Here is a 17581-nt window from a genome sequence, read left to right as displayed (position 1 = left end):
GACCGACGGCATGCATGTAAACTTCATACAGAAATACCCTGGGATTCAAACCCTGGGATCTTCTTGCTGTCAGGCAACGGCACTGAACAGCTCTGCTTTTATTAAACTGGTAGATATTTCTTAAAACAGACAGATTCTAATGTATTTTATTTTTGTGAATAAATGAATTAAAAAATATGTTGTTGGGTTTTAAGAAGCAAGTAAATTTCGGGGGTTCACTATCTTGTCTAAGGATGGTTCAACCTGCAGGTTGGAGGAGCCGATGATCAAACCACCAATCTTCATAACAGCGGATAACCTACTCTTGCTCTTGAACCACAGCCACCCCAGTGCAAATATCCATGTGTCTGCATAACCTCAGTATTTCTGAGGGTTACGTGACAATGAGTCCTCAGCCTTGAACGTCTGCCTCAGCAGACTTAGGTCACCCTGCAGTTGAGAATGAATATAAACCAGTGTAGTGGTGAGCGTGGGAGACATTACGTGGATGTTTTTACAGAGGTCAAAGGAATTTCTTTGTATAGCTTCAAAAGGGCTGTTCCTAGCCTTGAAGGCCAAACAAGTTTAGGTGAGGTTTCAGTTAAAAATGTTCAGCTGCAGGAAGGATAAAACTACTATTTAAACAGATGTTAAACTGAAGACCAGGACCTGCTTCACAGCCGGAATCTCCCTGTTCTTGAAGATGTTTCAAGGAGAAAGAGTGACACCATGTGGAGACACTGTGGAAATGCAACCGCAACCTTGTCTTGAGGTAAACATGCCAACACATTAACCCACATAACCCACCAGTTGTGTGTCAGCAATACGGCATCCATCTAGAAAATAATGGACTTTGTCATAAATCTCTGTACTCCATTGACTGAACACCACAAGGTAGTCAACAACCTTTATTTATCCATATATGTGCCACTCAGAAACTGGGAAGAGGTGTTACAGGATTTGCCCTTAAGAGAAGTCTATATGGATCTTTTACATGTTTTCTCTCTACAGTGAGGCCATTGACAAAAATGAAGGGGCAAAAAAAATAGACAATATGGTAGTAACAGTGTAAACACATGGTAATATACACAAAAGCAAAAAAAGCAAAAAAAATAGGTATCAGTGACATCAAATTAAAATGTAGGGTAAAGTTAGTATGAATAAGAACAAAAGACTCCTGGAACCCCTAACTTTTTTTTCTCAACAGCTCGGCATACATTTCTACATAGCATGCAATAAGGCACCTATCTAACACAAGGAAGAAACCTATGCTACAGTGAAGCACAACTGTTATTGAAATAAAAAGAATATTGCTCACCAAAATGTTCACTCTGATAAAAACTGTATCTCTCTCATTCCCTTTCATATAGCCCAAGCCGTATCTAAAAAAATACATCAGTTTGTAAAAGATATTTTACACAGAACAGTAAATAGAACGCTATCCGTTGGACATTGGAAAATCTTGTAAAAGTGAGATTTTCTCATGTAGTCTTTTAGTATACACAATCTTTTTTCTCTCTCCATTTAGATCAAATTGTGATAGTTCGCAGATCAACATGAGTAAGAGTTACCTATATGCTATACACAGGTAATTGAATTAGTCTCCAAAGGATTAAAGTGTGATGTTGCATTTAATGTACATTTGGTGCTTGGGTACAGAGGAAACCGCACGGTAAATAATTAGGACACGGCTCATGTTGGAATATGCTACCCATTAGGTTTTTATTTTCTATTATGCATTTCTTTATGGCTAAACCGCAGGTCATAATAGACAGTGTGTCAGCCAGCCAGTATTGCTCTCTGTACAGTCTATGCAGCAACGCCAACTCATCATAGACATACAAAATAACAACCTTATAAATATACAGGATGGCTCAAGTCTGGTGGAGCCCAATGTCAAGAACAAGCTGCAACTGAACACCTGCAACAATTTGATCTCCAGCACTTTAAAAAAAAAAAAAAAAAATGGAGACAAAGTGGAGCTTACTATCAAAAATGTAATCTTTTGAAACATCACACTAGTCACCTATACATATATATAAAAGAAAATCAATATTATTTACATTGGATTTCTGATATTTGCTTCACATGGGTTGTGTGAGAGAAAACGAAAGAGCTATTTAAATCGAAACAGTTCTCGTTCACCAATTGTGTCGGTAACCTTGGATAAAGTTGCAGCTGAAAAGCTTATTTGCCCACCTGAAGGTGCATGACTGAAAAACCATCCAGTGGGCGAAACACATTTCCCCCCCAACGCTCCCCCAGGTAACAAATTTATCATGTAGATCTTCAAATCACATTTTGTTTTCTTTAAAAGTGTTCGAAAAGAGGTCCTGGAGCATGTGAAGCATAATCACAAACAAGAATAGAGACTTCTTCAAGAATCTATTATTATACCCTCTTTAAACTGAGCACAAAGCCCCGGGTTCAGCTCTGAATTATAGGTTGCAGTCTTTCAGGCCAAGCCGCGTCCTTTTGAAGACTTGTGTGTTACTGTCCATCCATTCTCAGCTGCTCCACTTCAGCGTCATGTGCTTACCTGACCTCTCCTGTCTATAGAAGCTGGGTCTGGCATTTCCTGTCATGTGGTAATATCAATGAAGAAAACATTGGTAGAACATAAATGAGGATAGGATAAGGGAGGGTTTCTTGGGAGCGGGGGGAGCCGCGTTGCATGGGACCACATGTGAGGGTGGGAAAAGGGTGCTCACTGGTCTACGTGGATCCTATGATGTCTGGAGAGGGAAGAAGAATGGTTAAAGCCTTTTCCACATTGGGAGCATCTGTATGGCTTTTCAACCGTCAGGATGCGCTGCTTTGGGAAGGTATTGTTGGGGAATCCCTTCCCTGTGGGGATGGTGGTGTACTGCTGCTGTTGTGCCTGCGGTGGTTGCGGCTGCTGCTGTTGTTGCTTGTTCTCCAAGTGAACTCTCTGATGCCTTGCAAGCGAGGAAGAGTGATTGAATCTTTTGCCACAGTGAGCACAGGTGTAGCTCTTTCCCTCAGAGTGGACTCTTTGGTGCCGCGACAAGGAAGAGGAATGATTGAAGCCCTTATCACAGTGGTGACACATGTAGGGCTTCTCTCCCTGCTGGTGCACTCTCTGCTTTGGGGGAGTGCCGTAGGTCATGGGTTTCCCAGGCTGAGGTGGAGAAAACACTGGATTCTGCAGGTGTGTCTTGTGATGGCGGGAGAGTGAAGAGGAGTGATTAAAGCCCTTGTTGCAGTGTCTGCAGGTGTAGGGCTTGCCTCCGGCATGGACTTGCTGGTGCTTCTTCAGATGACGTTTGCGGACAAAACTCTTCCTGCACATGTTGCATTTGTACGGTTTCTCGCCCGAGTGGATCCTCTGGTGCTCTCTCAGAGTGGCGGCTGCAGCAAAACACTTCCCGCACTGTGCGCATCGGTGGGGTTTGTCTCCAAGAACGACCGCAGCATGGGTCTTCTGGTGCTGCTTCAGGTTTGAAGATGTAGCAAAGCCTTTGCCACACTGCCCACAGGTATATGGCTTCTCACGTGCGTGCACCTCCTGGTGTTTTTTCAGATGCCTTCTGCGGACAAAGCTCTTCCGACACTGAGTGCACTTGTAGGGTTTGTCCTCTGAATGCATCTTCATGTGTTCCCTTAGGGTGATTGCAGCTGCAAAGCTCTTACCACACTCTGAGCATCTGTGGGGCTTGTCTGGCAAATGAATCATCTGATGAGACTTAAGGCTGAAGGCATCAATAACATCTTTGCCCATCATCTCAACTCCTGGAGAGACATAGGGCTTCTCTTTCATGTGAATTTTCATATGCTGCTTGAGACTGGCCTCTACAGCAAAGCTCTCACCACAGTGGACACAGATGTAAGGGTTGAGGTCCTTGTGGATCTCAAAGTGCTGGTGAAGATCAGCTATGCTGCCAAAAATTTCCCCGCACTCGTTGCACTGCAGGCCATGGGCTTCATGTATGATTACACCGTTTTCAGACTCAACTGTCAGCTCCCCGCCATGGTCAGACTCCACTTTTACCACATGTTCACTTTCCGTCTTAAGCAGCACCTCTCCCAGCAGAGCCTCGTTTCCCGTCGTCTTGATTTCAGCTCCAGTGAAACAGTGCATGTCACCATGTTCCACTTTAATGTAATCATGGTCTGTCTCGGCTACAATTGCATCCACACACGCTACAGCTCCGAGCTCTGTCCCCAGTCCCTGGATCTTTAAGTCTGAACCGTGGATTTCCAGCTCTAATCCACGCTTTTCTTCTGTCATAATCTCAGTTTCTGCTCCATAGTGAAGGTCGACATGGCTGTGGGCTATGACACACTCCGACCCAAGTGTGTCAAGGCCGGGTGTGTCACATTCAGTCTCTGACTCGGCCATGAGAACACACTCCAACCCCACGACCTCCGTTTTCTTGCCGGATGATGACCTACTAAAGAATCGGGGGGATAGACCTTTGTCTTGTGTTGTGCCGCGCTGTTGCTCTTGTTGTCAAGCAGACCTGTGAGAGTAGAAAATAAACAATTTATTTTAGATTACTGTTCACAGCCAAAGGCATTTGGTAAAGAAAAACTTTTGCTTGACTGTCACTTATAAATGTAATGAAATTTTAAGTAGGAGTCTAAGTCTGGGTGACAGATCATGGCAAAGTTTACTAACTTTGGTAAAATTGTAGATTTGCTGAACTTGAAAACGGAGTCCTTAAAATGGTGGGTTTTCTGGAAACTTTTGGGCTTTCAGGGAGCACCAAAAGTTGGACTGAAAGACAAAATTAGAGCAATATTATTAATCAAAACATGAAGTTTGACCTCGATTACCTCGTTTTCATAATAACAACTGAAATCCAAAACAGTAACTGACACTAAAATTCAGTTAATCACACAGCACCAGCCCAGTTTCAGCCAACATAGTCGAGTCATTTCTGAAAAAACAGGATAATTGAATAAACAGAATATCAGCACTCACTAATAAGTATACTCTAAGTATTAATTGTTGAGCAAGACGTGTACACTATGAGCAGACATCAGATCTATTATTTAACAAATAAAACAAGAGTAAAGTGAATAGTTCATCCATTTATTACAATCACATGGGAAGTGTGAAAGTATGACCACTGTTCAGTTCTGTCCCTTTTACAAAAACGTGTTTTCTGTTACAGTTGCACAGTTTACATTGGATAAGTGGAAGAAAATTGATGGATCCATCATTGGGAGGATTTAAAGCCATACCAAAAAAAAAAAAGATTTAATACTGAATCAAACATACACAGCCTCTCCAAATTATAAGTTAAATAAGACAGTTTTCACACCAACAGTCAGGTTTAATCTAGTTAGACAAGGTAAGCAAAAGCAAATCTTGGTGAACATAATTTTGCCACCTAGTCTCCAGGTAAAGATCACTGTATGTCCAGGATATACAGTCATGACCTCCACAAACACAAAAAGCAGCACAAACAAACGATGGTGACTCGTTTGTTTAACAGATGATCGGCAAGACAAGAGGGGCCACAATTGGATTTAAGTGTATTTGTATATTGTACTATACAACCACTGGCCTAAGGTAATAGGTTTTAAAACGGCTCAATCTTTAGCATTATGCTCAGAAACTGTGCATGAATAAAGTGGTGGGGCAGGAGTATTATAATGTTTTCATGCCTGCACTCCTCATCTCACATAACCTGATAATTTCAAATACTACTAAGAAAGGTTTACCGACAATTTGCTAGCCAAGTTAGCGTAGACTTCCTCAGCTAACAAATGTTAAAACCCAACTGAACATCATAATCAGACTCGCAATTCTATCTTAATCCGCAAGCAAAAAACTTGGCTGGCCTACACTTGTCGCTTATCTGCGCAGTTCATTGTGAGTCATAACTGAATACATCTCGAAATAAGAACGGGACAGCAGGGTTTTGTTATTAAACATTTAACTGCTGGTTGCTAGCCTTCCAAATAAGCTACAAATAGCCAATATAGCCGCTAGTTAGCTGGCTACGGTCGATGGGAGACTGGTTAACGATAAAACAGCATTGTGTTAGCTGCTAATGTGTTCACGATTTAGCCAGCTAACTAGCTTCAAGGAAAACCTCACCAGAGTAATTGTAGTGAGAAGTCCATAAACAGCGAAATACTTACACCAAACCAGCACTGAATTTTGCGCTCAAGTGCAATTTATGACAACGACCGACGCGGAAATTCTCCTTGTGCGAGTATTAACAGGCCATCTTGTTGTGCCACACCAGCACTTCCAGGCTAGCCAAGATTACACACTCGCCTAAGATGGCTGCCGCTTGCTAATGGTAGCTGCACTAGCTTCCGCCATTCTAAACATTAAAATTAGAGCGATCTCGACAGCGCTATGCTCACAAAGATTAACCAAGAGTGCTCAGGAAACCACAGAGACAACCATAAATCATAGTTTGAGCGCTAGTAACGTTATCGCACAACACCAACGCCGACGACGAGTTGGTTAGCACGCTAAGCGCCACACCGTGATTTCCAGTCAGGAGTGGGCTAGCTGAAACAAAGATGGCTAACCATGAAAGCCCGAAACGGTGTGCGAAAAGCCCGGGAAAGGACGTCTTTTACGCAGACAAGAACGTCTCGAAACACAAATCCGCCGCCATATGCAGCTTGAAATGAATTATACGGACAAAAACAACCAAGAAAAGCCGTTTAATCGCTACTTGAAAGGACACGATGAGTCTTGGCTACAAACCCGAAGCACTCCTTCACTGCGGCAGCAGTCGACAAACCGCACGCACGACTCCAATGGCGGCCTTGCTGATGTTAGCAGCTATCCAGCCGAGACATTATTAGCGTGCTGGCTAGATAGCCACGATGCCAAGCTAACCCCCAGCTAATCCAGTCTGCTAACACAGTTAGAGCCTACACTCCAGTTTAGTTATATAGCCTGTAGATAGTAAAACACTGGAGCGGAAGCTTTACTAAACCGCCCATCCGACCATGTTTAAGTGTGGTTTCGCATGCAAAGACAAACTGCAAGCAAATAGAAAGAAATACAGACGAGTTGAGTCTGCAGCAATCGCAAACAGCAATCAAAAAATAGCCTGGATAGGAATCGAACCTGAAATAGTCTTTTATACCAGTGTGTTGCTGTGCTTGCCTGCTGTTCTAGCAGCACATAATGTCACAAGCAGTGCCAGCCCGGGCCTGTATTTTTCCATCTCAAAGTTCAGAACCCGAGGCGCACAAGACACACCGCTGACTAAAATAACGATAAAAACTACGATATATTAAGCTGAACACAAACGACCCTCTATGCCTCTCTGCCGTTGCTGCTATTGATGCCAGAGTATGCTGAATTTAAACGATATAACACATCATTAGGAATAAAGGATCACGGCTGTTTAAACGTGTAAATTCTTGCAGGCCCGCACCCACCTTTCTGTCCGCTTACTTTGTGACTGCTGAAAAGAGAATTTTAAAAAGAGAGAAGCGTTGCAAACTGTATGTAGTAAGCCTGGGTAGACTGCTCAGTATCTTCCTCCCTCTCTAGCTCTCTCTCTCTCTTTCTCTATGCCTGTGTGTGTAGCTGGCGCCACAGCTCATCTGGCGCCAACGTTGGACAACCGACGCACTTTAGCGAAAGCAACCATTGTCCTTTCAACGCAGCACGGAAACCACAATCACCCCCTACAGGCTGGGAGTCGACAATGCACCACAGACACAAGCCTGGAGATTTCCTTTACGGTTTTTAGTTTGCAGTGTTTATCCATAACAGTGGCTCTGACGTTATTTTACTGTATTGTAACAAAGTTGAATATGAGGTTTATATCAGTTCACCTGCTAATGTTCCTGTTTCTTCCACCCCCCAAAAAAGGCAAGCTATGACAATACAGATCAATAAAATAAAATATGATGTGAAAAAAAATACTCTAACATGGCAAAAAAAAAAGTGCAATAAATCTAAATTCAAAAAAGTTTTTTTAAGCCTAAATAAATAATTGAATATATAAAGCTGTATTTGTGTGGTCCTCAAGCTCAGGGCCTTTACCATTGGCCAAGTATATTAGCTGTTCCTAGCACTGCACTCCTTTGGACAGATGCCGGAATCTGCTGCAGCCACTTTTCCAGTTTCCAGCTCCTTCCATAAAATCCACATCTGCTCCAGTTGTTCCTTCAGTTCCTGGTCCCTGCTTTGTAACCATATTATGTGGATAGTGTAGTGGCAGCTTTACAGTCTCTGGAACAACAGGTTGGAGACCAAATACTGGTCAGGGCATGTATCCAGTAAAGGTCCCCAGAGTAGATCCTCAATTATCCTAAATTCCCTCAGGGCACAAGCAAGGGACACATAACTAACAAGGTCAGAAGAACCACTGCAAACTACTAAGAAAAAGGCTACTGTTACACTGATAATATAGCACTGATTGAATGCTACTATGCCAGTCAGCCGACCAAAATGAGGGCAGGTGTTGGACTGAAAGCAAGAAAATGCAGATACATCTGTGTCTGGACGATATCTGCTCATAATACTCGGTCTACCAGTTAGGGCTGTAATAGCTTCTTTGTAGGTGATCATATTCACTCAAAAACATAATCAGGACATAATACAGGGGGAAGAGTGGGCAGCTATGAAGAGAAAGAAGAGTTTAAAGGCAGTTGGTCCAGATGACTTACCTGTGGAGGTACGGAGGTGTACATGAGAGAGGGTGGTGGACTTTGTAAACAGACTGTTTTGCACAGTATTGGAGAGTAAGAGGATGTCTGAGGAATGGAGAAGAACTGTGGTGGCACTAATTTTCAATACAGGTGATGTGTAGAGCTGTATACTAAATTACTAATAACTAAATGAGTAAATTATTATTACTTTCTTATGGGTTTTATTAACATTTCATTGTAATTTTTTGCAGCCAATCATTGCAACAGACACAAAGTAGCAAGACTTCAGGCAGATATTTGATGCATAAAGTGACAAAGAAAAAAAACGAATCTACAGAGATGAGTCAGAACAAAATCCTTTTCCCCATAAAAATGTCTGAAAATAATAATTAATTAGAAAATCAAAGATAAAATCAATCAAACAAACAAAAATGAAATGGAGAAGTTTAAAAGGTTAATATAATATAAACATCATCATCAGGTCAGCAAGGTTCTTTAAGTCATCTGTATATAATAGTCACCAATGACCCCCTTTGGACTTTTACATAGAAATGATTGTATGTATTCTGTCACTGATTACAACTGTTATTGCCAACATATTCCTAAACGATTATAATTCTTATTTGAATGTTCAATTTGCTGACTTCTACATTTACAAATATTTGCTTAAAACATACTGAATTAGTTTGTCACAGTGAAAAGATGATGGGTGGGGGAGTTGTTAGGCAAATTTAGCCTGAATATTAGCGCAAAATTCTGTAGGGAAAATATCAAAGCGAACACCTTCTTGCAAACTGTAGGAGATGTGAGACTACACTGTATACCTGTCACTCAAAAAATGCAGAAAGATGACAAAGGGTTAAAAAAAATCAAAATGGCTTTTTGTTTTTTTGTATGACACTAGTCTTTTTTTTTTTAATGGAAATCCATCGGCTTTGGGGGGAATTATCAACTACTGGCACAGCAGTCTAGATGCTTCTATTATATTTTCACAATGCACACATGTAGATTTGGTGTAGTAAAGAAGGAATCCCACAAGATGATGCTGTTTTCCCCTTCACATTGTTGATGAATGTTCTGTTAGTGAGAGTGGCATTAAGTATGGTTACATATAGAGGTCTATAAAACACAACCATAACAAATGAATTCTTCAACAGTCTAGCTAGTAATTCTGACACTTTTATATTTAGTTATTAAGTTCATCAGTAAGTAGTCCTTTTTTTATTTCCTTTTCTCTGTCTCACTTGTCTTTATTTCAGGCACCACCCATTCTTTGATTATTTAAAGTCCAACTAGGAATACTGGTTTTACAAAGAGAGCGTATTACATAGCAGACATTCTGTTACTCACAGCTTTTGTCACGCAGTTTCAGTGTAGCGATCAACTTCAGGAGCTCCTTGTAGATTCCTTGCGCTGCTTACTTTCAGTCAAGTCTTTTCTTTAGCTGCTCATCTCATCAGATTTCCTAAAAACTTCACACAGCCGCTGAACTTTAATCACCTGTGGATTGTCTTCTTTTCTAAATATATTTTTTATCTCCTGGTAAGAAAATGTCACACAGCGGGAGCCTGGATTTGGACAGATACACCAGCTTGGATAAATCTCGTCGACCCAACAGTCGCAGCCAAGCCAGGACCCTGGCCAGGAGCGGGGACGTCCTGTGCGACTTCTGCACAACAAAGAAGCAGAAAGCTGAGAAGTCCTGCTTGGTGTGCCTGGCATCCTACTGTGAGACTCACGTCCAATCTCACTACAACTACCCTACCCTGATGAAGCACAAGCTGGTCAAAGCTACGGGTCAGATGAGAGAGAAGCTCTGCGCACAGCATGACAAGCTGCTGGAGGCTTTCTGTCGCACTGATGAGACATCTGTGTGCGTTTTGTGCATGATGGATGAACACAAACACCATGACATCGTCCCGGCTGGCACTGAGAGGACTGAGAAACAAGTAAGTGGCGAAAGCAACACTGTGAACACAGCAAATAAGTTATCGACAATCCACTAATGACTAGTGATGGCTTCTTTCTTGTCTTTGCTGCTATAGAAACAACTTAGTGTTACGCTGCACAAATCCCAACAAAGGATTGATCAGAGGGTTAAAAAGTGGCAAGACCTCCGACAGGCTGTCGAATCACTTAAAGTAAGTCAGAAAGTTGCCTCGTGCAAGTCACACTAATCTAACTATAACAATTAAAATATTCTTTTTAAAAGTAACCGTTTTTAACTCATGATGTGAAAAAATCTTCCTCTCCTTTGTATCTCACCAGCATTCTGCTCAAACAGTCTTAGAGGAAAACGAGCGCATATTCACTGAGCTTCTGCTTTCCATCGAGAGAAAGTATATTGAAGTCAAGGAAATGATCCGCACCCACGAAAGGACCACCGTGACCCAGGCCGAAACACTGCTGGATCGTTTAGAAGAGGAGATTACTCTGCTGAAGAAGAAGCACAATGACCTGGAGTTGCTTTCACACACTGATGATCACATACACTTCCTACAGGTGAGGTTGGCGACCCCAACCAAGATAACATATGGTGCGAAAGTCAGGGGTCTTTGGAGAAAAGAGTAAAAATATTCACTGTCTAGTATGTCTCATGTGTCTTCTTCTTCTTCTTCTTTTTCCCGCCAGAGTTGGCAGTCCCTGTCAGGCCCCTCAGGATATGAAGATCTCAACAAAATCAGAGTCGCACCCTATTACTCCTTTGATGCTACCAAGAGAGCCATCTCTGCACTGAAATTACAAGTGGAAGAAGTCAGCAAAGTTGAAATGAGCAAAATCTCAGAAGCAGGTGAACAGACTTGCCTTTTTTCATCTCAGATAGCGCAGATGATATGTGCTTTTTTCTGTTGTTTCTTAATCTGCTGTTGTGTATGTGCATTTTTAATTTGCCTTCACAGTGAAGGAAGTCCACATCACAGAAGAAAATGAAGAAAGAAAGTCAAGAAGAGAATCCGTGCTGAGGGAGGAACCAAAGATAAGAGAAGAACCAAGAGCAAGAGAAGATTTCTTGAGATGTGAGTTACCGGATTCATTTTTGTAACCTTCCTTCAGCCTATCTGTAAATCTTCAGCACCAGCATTGCATTTACAGAAAATCCTACTTACATACTGTCATGGGAAGCACATTTTGTATTTTACCTAATGTTAAATAGCTCCAGTTACTGTTTCATGCATGGATATGCAGCTCTGTGTGTGAAATGACCGAAACTTGCAGTGGGAGGTATGCTGGTGGCAGAACTGGTTTGGTGAAACATAAGGAAGCAAAGTTACTTAAGTAAATACAGGTGTTCCTGCTTTGATGGCACCTATAAAAACCTTTGAATGAGCTGATTCATGGGAGCTAGAAACCTTTTTTAAAGGTATAATCACAATTGTTACCATACTCAGGCACATATCTCTCATTGATATATAACAAAAAACAGGGACAAAGGACAGTATATCAACATATGTTACATACCTGATGAACTGGTGTGAATAGTGCTATGTGTGTGTGTGTCACCGCTCATAGGTCTTTGAAACTGTGCTTTGACGTGGCAAGGAGGAGTAAGATGGAGTCCAGGGAAAAAAGCTGTTCCTCAGTCAGTTACTGTGATGATGTATTGTCCTGAACTATTCACAGGGAGTGTCAAGGGTGTGGTAGGACTTTGAATATACTGCTGGCCCTCTTTGTCAGATAGCTAGCATAGATGTTATCCAGGCTCAGAGAAGAGAAGAGTGTTCCAGTTCATCAAGTATTTTTTCTTTGCAGAATAGAGTTTTGGACTTGTTTTTCTGCTGTGTTCAGATGCTGGTCAGCTGATTCTGGATGTCAACACTGTTCACCCCAACCTTCACTTGTCTGAGGGTAACAGAGCTGCCACGATGAAGAATGAACCCAAGAACTACCCTGACCACCCTGACCGATTTGACCACTGGCAGCAGGTGAGGTTTCACATTAAACAGGATGAAAGAGAGAGTTGATCAAATTATTAGGGGAAAAAAGTAATTTCTATAGTTTGTGAAATCATGCCTTTTAAGCTTTCATTTCATCCTTTCTCTTCCAGGTGTTGTGCAGGGATAGTGTGATTGGGACTCGTTGCTACTGGGAGGTGGACTGGAAGGGAACAGAGATAGATGTGGCTGTTACCTACAGAGGAATCCGTCGTAAAGGGAATGCCAATGAATGCAGCTTTGGCTGGAATGACAAGTCCTGGAGTCTGTACTGCTCTGACTCCAAATTCTCTTTTGTGCACAACAACAAAAGCACAGACATCACAGCTCCGGTGTCTTCTCGTATTGGCGTGTACCTGGACCATGCAGCAGGAACACTGGCATTTTACAGTGTCTCTGATGGCATGCGTCTTTTGCACAAGATCCAGACCACATTTAAAGAGCCACTCTACCCTGCATTCAGTGTGTGGGGCTTTGGTACGAGTATAAGACTGTAAGATATTCTTCAGACTTACATTCTCCTTAAATCTGTGACATCTAGCACGTGGCGTTTGAGTCATTTTTGCTGGTTTTATCTTCTTTTATTTAACTTTTTCCTGATAAGTCTTTTTATGAGTGTTTTGGTTACAGGTTGCTCTTTTAAGGGAAATTAAGATATAACGGGTGCCATTAGTAAGTAGAAAAACATTAAATCATTGATCAGGATGCTTTCTCACATTTTCTTTCTTTCTCTTTATTATGTTAATGTATTATATATTTACATCACTGACATGTTGCACATGTCTGTAAAATACATGTTTTTAAAATATTGCTACTGATTAATTTGTCATTTTCTGTAATCTTATTAAAAACACAATAAATAGAAAGTGACTCACATTACTGGGAATGACGTTGCTGTAAGGGCTGATGTTAATCAGTCTATTAATACGTTATTCCTTCAACAACTTAGATTCAACAGTTTCTTTTCTTGTTCAAGTAAGTGACTAAAAAAATTTAATATCATAATACCATGTCATATTGACTGATACTGACTATTTTAACTAATACTGGCCACTTATTAAACACTTTTGAATTTCATCAGCAATAACCAGGAATTGATGGGTCATCTAATCAGCTGATAACAAAGACATTTCAAAGCAGCCAAAATGGAATAAAGTTTCTACCCAGTTGATTTTTTTTAAATGTATAATAACTTTAGTATAAATTAAGTCCTTCATGGTATGCTTGGTATAAAAATGTAGGTAAACATGTGACCTTCTATATGCTAAAACCAGGGGCTAAGTGGAGTTTTGTAGTTAAATCAGGTGTTGCAGTGCAATGTGGGGATGTGAATTACTTAAAAACAAGTCACATATGAATTTCTTTTGTGAGCTGCAGTAGATTTTTTCTTAATGTACAGGCTGTGATCAGCTGATCCGTGTTGCTACTGTGTTTTCTGTTTTACTTGATGTAACTTAACACATCATGTACTGATCCAACATCTGACTGAAGAACTCTGATTAAAAATAAATTTGGACATTAATGCAAGATTTAAATTTCCAGTTTATAAAACTGGAAAATTTTTCTTATTTTCAATTTATTCTGTATCTTAACTTTTTTTGATTTATTTTTTACAGCATTTCATTTTGTCATTTATTTTACTCTAATTTGTGTAAAATGCTTTTTGAGCACATGAAAGGTGCTTTATAAATAAGCATTACTTACCTACTTTTGAAAAAACGCTCTCATCTTCCTCTCCTGTCCTCTTTCTTACATTTTTCACTACCTCTGTGTTGCACACCGATGTTTTTTCTCGCCCTGGGAAATAAAGCAACTGTACATTAGCTATTAGATACATTTTGTGATGCACTGCTTGAGTTGTGTGTGTGATGATGTTTGTTGAACTTTGAAATTACCTGCAAAAAAAAATTACTCCATTTATGGTTGGTCCTCTTCTGTAACGTGAGCTAGATATTGAATATGCTCACATTTGCACCTTGAAGCCATCAAAGGGATGAGAAAAAAACAATGTGCTGAAAGGTGTAGTAAATGGACTGTGGGGCGACATTATTTTCTTATTACTGAGAAAGCATCACTGGAGGTAGCAAAATCAAAAGAAACTCATTTGACAGCAATATGCATTAATGTGCCAATCAGATTTCATTGCTCGTTGAAGGTACCAGGCGTTGTTCTGAGTTGTTCATCCCCAGTTGAAGCCGTTTCCAGGATTTTTTACATGGAGCCCAAAGGGGAATCAAGAATATAGCAGGAAAACCAAAACAATTAATAAAAAAACAAATCAATCAGAAATAGAAAAGTGATGTCAAAAACATAATTTCAGGTTTATGAAAATTGAGGCCTATTACACATTTTTTGTGAAATTATTAGGAACTGCCCAAGAATTTAAATATAGTCATCTATTGGACATTGGCAAAATGGAAGAAAGTATTTTGATTTTTAACTCACTTAAAACATATAATCCTACCTTAAATAACTTAACAGTGAAAAGGTTGAACAATCAAAATATAATTAAAGTACCTTAAGTAAACATATTCAGACATTTTTATGTCTATATGTTTTTGAACATATTTCATCGATAGTGTTCTGTGGCTTGATCTACAATAATAAGTAGCTAAAGCTGTCAAATAAATACTATAGCGCATTCAAAATATAGTTGAATAAAAAAGTAACATAGTATGAGAATACTAAAAAATATATACAGACAAAAATAAATATTACAAATACATTAAACCTAAGTAAAGTATATGAGTAAATGTTACATTCCTGGTGGTCCTATCCATGCTCTCACATGTTGCTCATGTGTTGTACACCTCTGATTGAACCACTGGCTGTGATAAAGTTTGACCAGCCATCTATTCCACGTGGTCATATAAGTCTGGAAAGCTCCAGTGAATTATAAGAAAACAGATAAAACATTTAGGGCACTGGTTCTCTTACTCTTTGTCATAGACATTATAATGGTGCAGTTTTTTTGCAATCTAAATTATGATATCACATTATATGAATATATTACATGATTGCTGTTTTAGATGGAAAGACACGTGGAGACGGTGTAAAAAGGATTTGTCTGCTGTTTTTAACGGCGCTTTGATATGTTTTTTGGCCCTGATAAATTCCACGCGTCTGTCTTTTGTACTAATGAAGTTATAGGAACTGATGAGAAAAGAATGGGGGGAAAAGTTTTGCATAGTTTATTAAATATGCTGATTCGTAATTGATTTTTTCACAGAAGGACCCAGCGCAGATTATGTATAGCTGACAAATGAAAATATTAATTCGTTAAAGCTGCAGAGGGCAGCAGAAACAAGTTTTGTTTAAGGGGCTCGGTGTCTCACGCTCATTCACACATGTTGTATATAAACAGAGAGTTACACGGTGCTGACGTAAAGACGAAGACGCGTGTCTTTACAATGAGATAAGAAAGCACGGGAGAAAAACACACACATGCACACAAAAAAGAAGAAAATGCGAAAGCTTCCAGGTTGTACTCAGAGCCCTCTATTCTGGCCGTACCCTCTTCCTACCGTTAACAGCGAAGGAAACGTACAGGTTCCAAGTGTAGTAGGCCTACTCTCAGGGTCTCACGGTGAAAGGAACTGATTTAAAACAGTAATATTCAAATTACAACATTGTGTGGATGTAATTGCTATTTTATAATTTAAAACTTTGTCCAAATACGGTAGGACAAACTTGTCTTCTTGAGCTTCCTCCGCGCTATCCCGCCCACACGTGCGTAACCAAATGTGGGCGGAGTCAAACAGCTGGATACTCGTGGCGGCTGAGATACAGAAGGACTGGCTGCTGTGAAGCCAGCCTTCCCCCCACTCATTTCGACGCGAACACGGCTAACCGAGGTCCCATCTGCTCTGGAAAAATCTACATACCCAAGTAAAATTAAAGCTAAGTCGTGATAGTTTTTGGGGGGGTTGGGGGTGCCAGAGTTGTGGAGGACACGCCGGCGTACTCAAAGTTTTCATTTTCCTAAAAAGAAAAAAACAATCTGCATTTGCTAGCTTACAAGGAGGCAGAAGGTGAGTTGTCACAGATTTACCTTTGATGCTTGTTGTTGCTAGCTAGAAACAGGAAGGTGGACAAAAAACCGTCGCATTTGAAATGTAAGCGGTTAATGTGTCCACCCCGAACACCCCCAAACTTATAAAATGTTGTTGAACATTTAAGAAAAGCAGAAAACTAAAGCTTCACGAAAGCAGGATTATGTAAGGTAATGCACCCTGCTGATCGATGTAAATTAAATTGCTGTGGTCACTAATAGCTTGTTCTTGATAGTTTACTTAATCATTTAATGATGATGAGTAGGTGAATGCTCCTAATCAACCTCACGGAACAACCCTATCGATCCTCTCATTCACTAGCTGAAAAGAGACATCTGTCCTGCCGCTGTCCCATCAACCGTCCTCCATCTTCAGGAAAATGAATCGGTGCACATGTCAGTCACACTCAGATAAATGTTAATCCTACTTGAGAAGACATTGCTCAGCTGGCTGGAGAGGAAAAAGAAGAAAGGTGCTGGAAGATGTCTCTGTGGATGATACTACCTGTTAGCCTCCCTGTCCTGACCATCACTGGGATATGGGTTGTGTAAGTATTGTCTGTTTTTTCCCCTTTCTTTCTTTTTTTTTTTTTGACATCAGAAAAGTTTAAAATCTATGTAAATGTTCTAAGGTTTGACATCTGGATCTATACCCTGTCCATAACTTTAAAAATGACAAAATACAAATTAAGAATTGGAATCATGTTGTAATAAAAATACTCTTTGATACTCCAGCCTCCTCTCCTGCCTACAGGAGTGCAGCACTACATATTTACCCTGAATTCCTGGGAGTCATGGCAATTGCATGTGGATTAACTCTTTCCAGTAATGATCCGGGATTATCACCATTATCCTAAAAATCAGACATGCAGGTTTGCAGTAAATCTTAATTATCTGTAGTACAGTGTCTGAGCAGATGTGCTGGAGAGAAACCCTCCTGGTTATACTTGGGCTGACAGCTCTTCTCTCTGTTCTATTATTTTGTTGGGACAAGGAATGCAAACCCCAGTGG

The 17581-nt window shown here is 40.5% G+C and overlaps 3 protein-coding genes and 1 long non-coding RNA gene across 9 annotated transcripts in view; 2 read left to right on the top strand and 2 right to left on the bottom strand.

The window, feature by feature from the left end:
• Positions 1-872: 872 nt before the first annotated feature.
• On the bottom strand, positions 873-7545 carry LOC147316192 (uncharacterized). Of its 6 annotated transcripts, none has more exons than XM_086259486.1 (4): positions 6680-7260; positions 4823-4883; positions 4622-4720; positions 873-4463 (listed from the first exon to the last, which is right to left on the bottom strand). In XM_086259486.1, the coding sequence occupies exon 4, from the start codon at positions 4340-4342 to the stop codon at positions 2687-2689; it is 1656 nt and encodes a 551-aa protein (XP_086115612.1). In that variant the 5' UTR covers positions 4343-4463; positions 4622-4720; positions 4823-4883; positions 6680-7260; the 3' UTR covers positions 873-2686. The 6 variants fall into 6 exon arrangements, with proteins under 6 accessions (XP_086115612.1, XP_086115613.1, XP_086115608.1 ...); XM_086259487.1 differs by lacking the exon at positions 6680-7260 and adding an exon at positions 6097-6659; XM_086259482.1 differs by lacking the exons at positions 4823-4883; positions 6680-7260 and adding an exon at positions 7366-7545.
• A 2383-nt stretch (positions 7546-9928) lies between these two features.
• Positions 9929-14353, top strand: ftr14l (finTRIM family, member 14-like). The gene is made up of 7 exons (XM_086259478.1): positions 9929-10535; positions 10632-10727; positions 10855-11088; positions 11218-11377; positions 11487-11603; positions 12373-12509; positions 12632-14353. The coding sequence occupies exons 1-7, from the start codon at positions 10137-10139 to the stop codon at positions 13013-13015; spliced, it is 1527 nt and encodes a 508-aa protein (XP_086115604.1). The 5' UTR covers positions 9929-10136; the 3' UTR covers positions 13016-14353.
• On the bottom strand, positions 14038-16227 carry LOC147316190 (uncharacterized). Its single transcript, XR_015124455.1, has 3 exons — positions 16043-16227; positions 14414-14493; positions 14038-14315 (listed from the first exon to the last, which is right to left on the bottom strand). It is a non-coding gene; the product is annotated as an uncharacterized LOC147316190 (long non-coding RNA).
• The window catches only part of LOC147316189 (transmembrane protein 150A), a 23606-nt gene continuing 22160 nt past the window's right edge, over positions 16136-17581 (top strand). The window contains exons 1-2 of the mRNA XM_086259480.1: positions 16136-16549; positions 16892-17117. Coding sequence (XP_086115606.1) covers positions 17053-17117 — 65 coding nt within the window. The 5' untranslated portion in view covers positions 16136-16549; positions 16892-17052. The remainder of the gene's footprint in view (positions 16550-16891; positions 17118-17581) is intronic.

Source organism: Aulonocara sp. 'chitande type north' Nkhata Bay, linkage group LG13 (genome assembly GCF_057382095.1).
Source record: "Aulonocara sp. 'chitande type north' Nkhata Bay isolate Kocher_YH1m ecotype deep benthic linkage group LG13, A_spYH_male_GT1.1, whole genome shotgun sequence".
In the NCBI taxonomy this organism is placed as follows: domain Eukaryota; kingdom Metazoa; phylum Chordata; class Actinopteri; order Cichliformes; family Cichlidae; genus Aulonocara; species Aulonocara sp. 'chitande type north' Nkhata Bay.
This window is presented reverse-complemented; position numbering and strand designations above follow the sequence as displayed.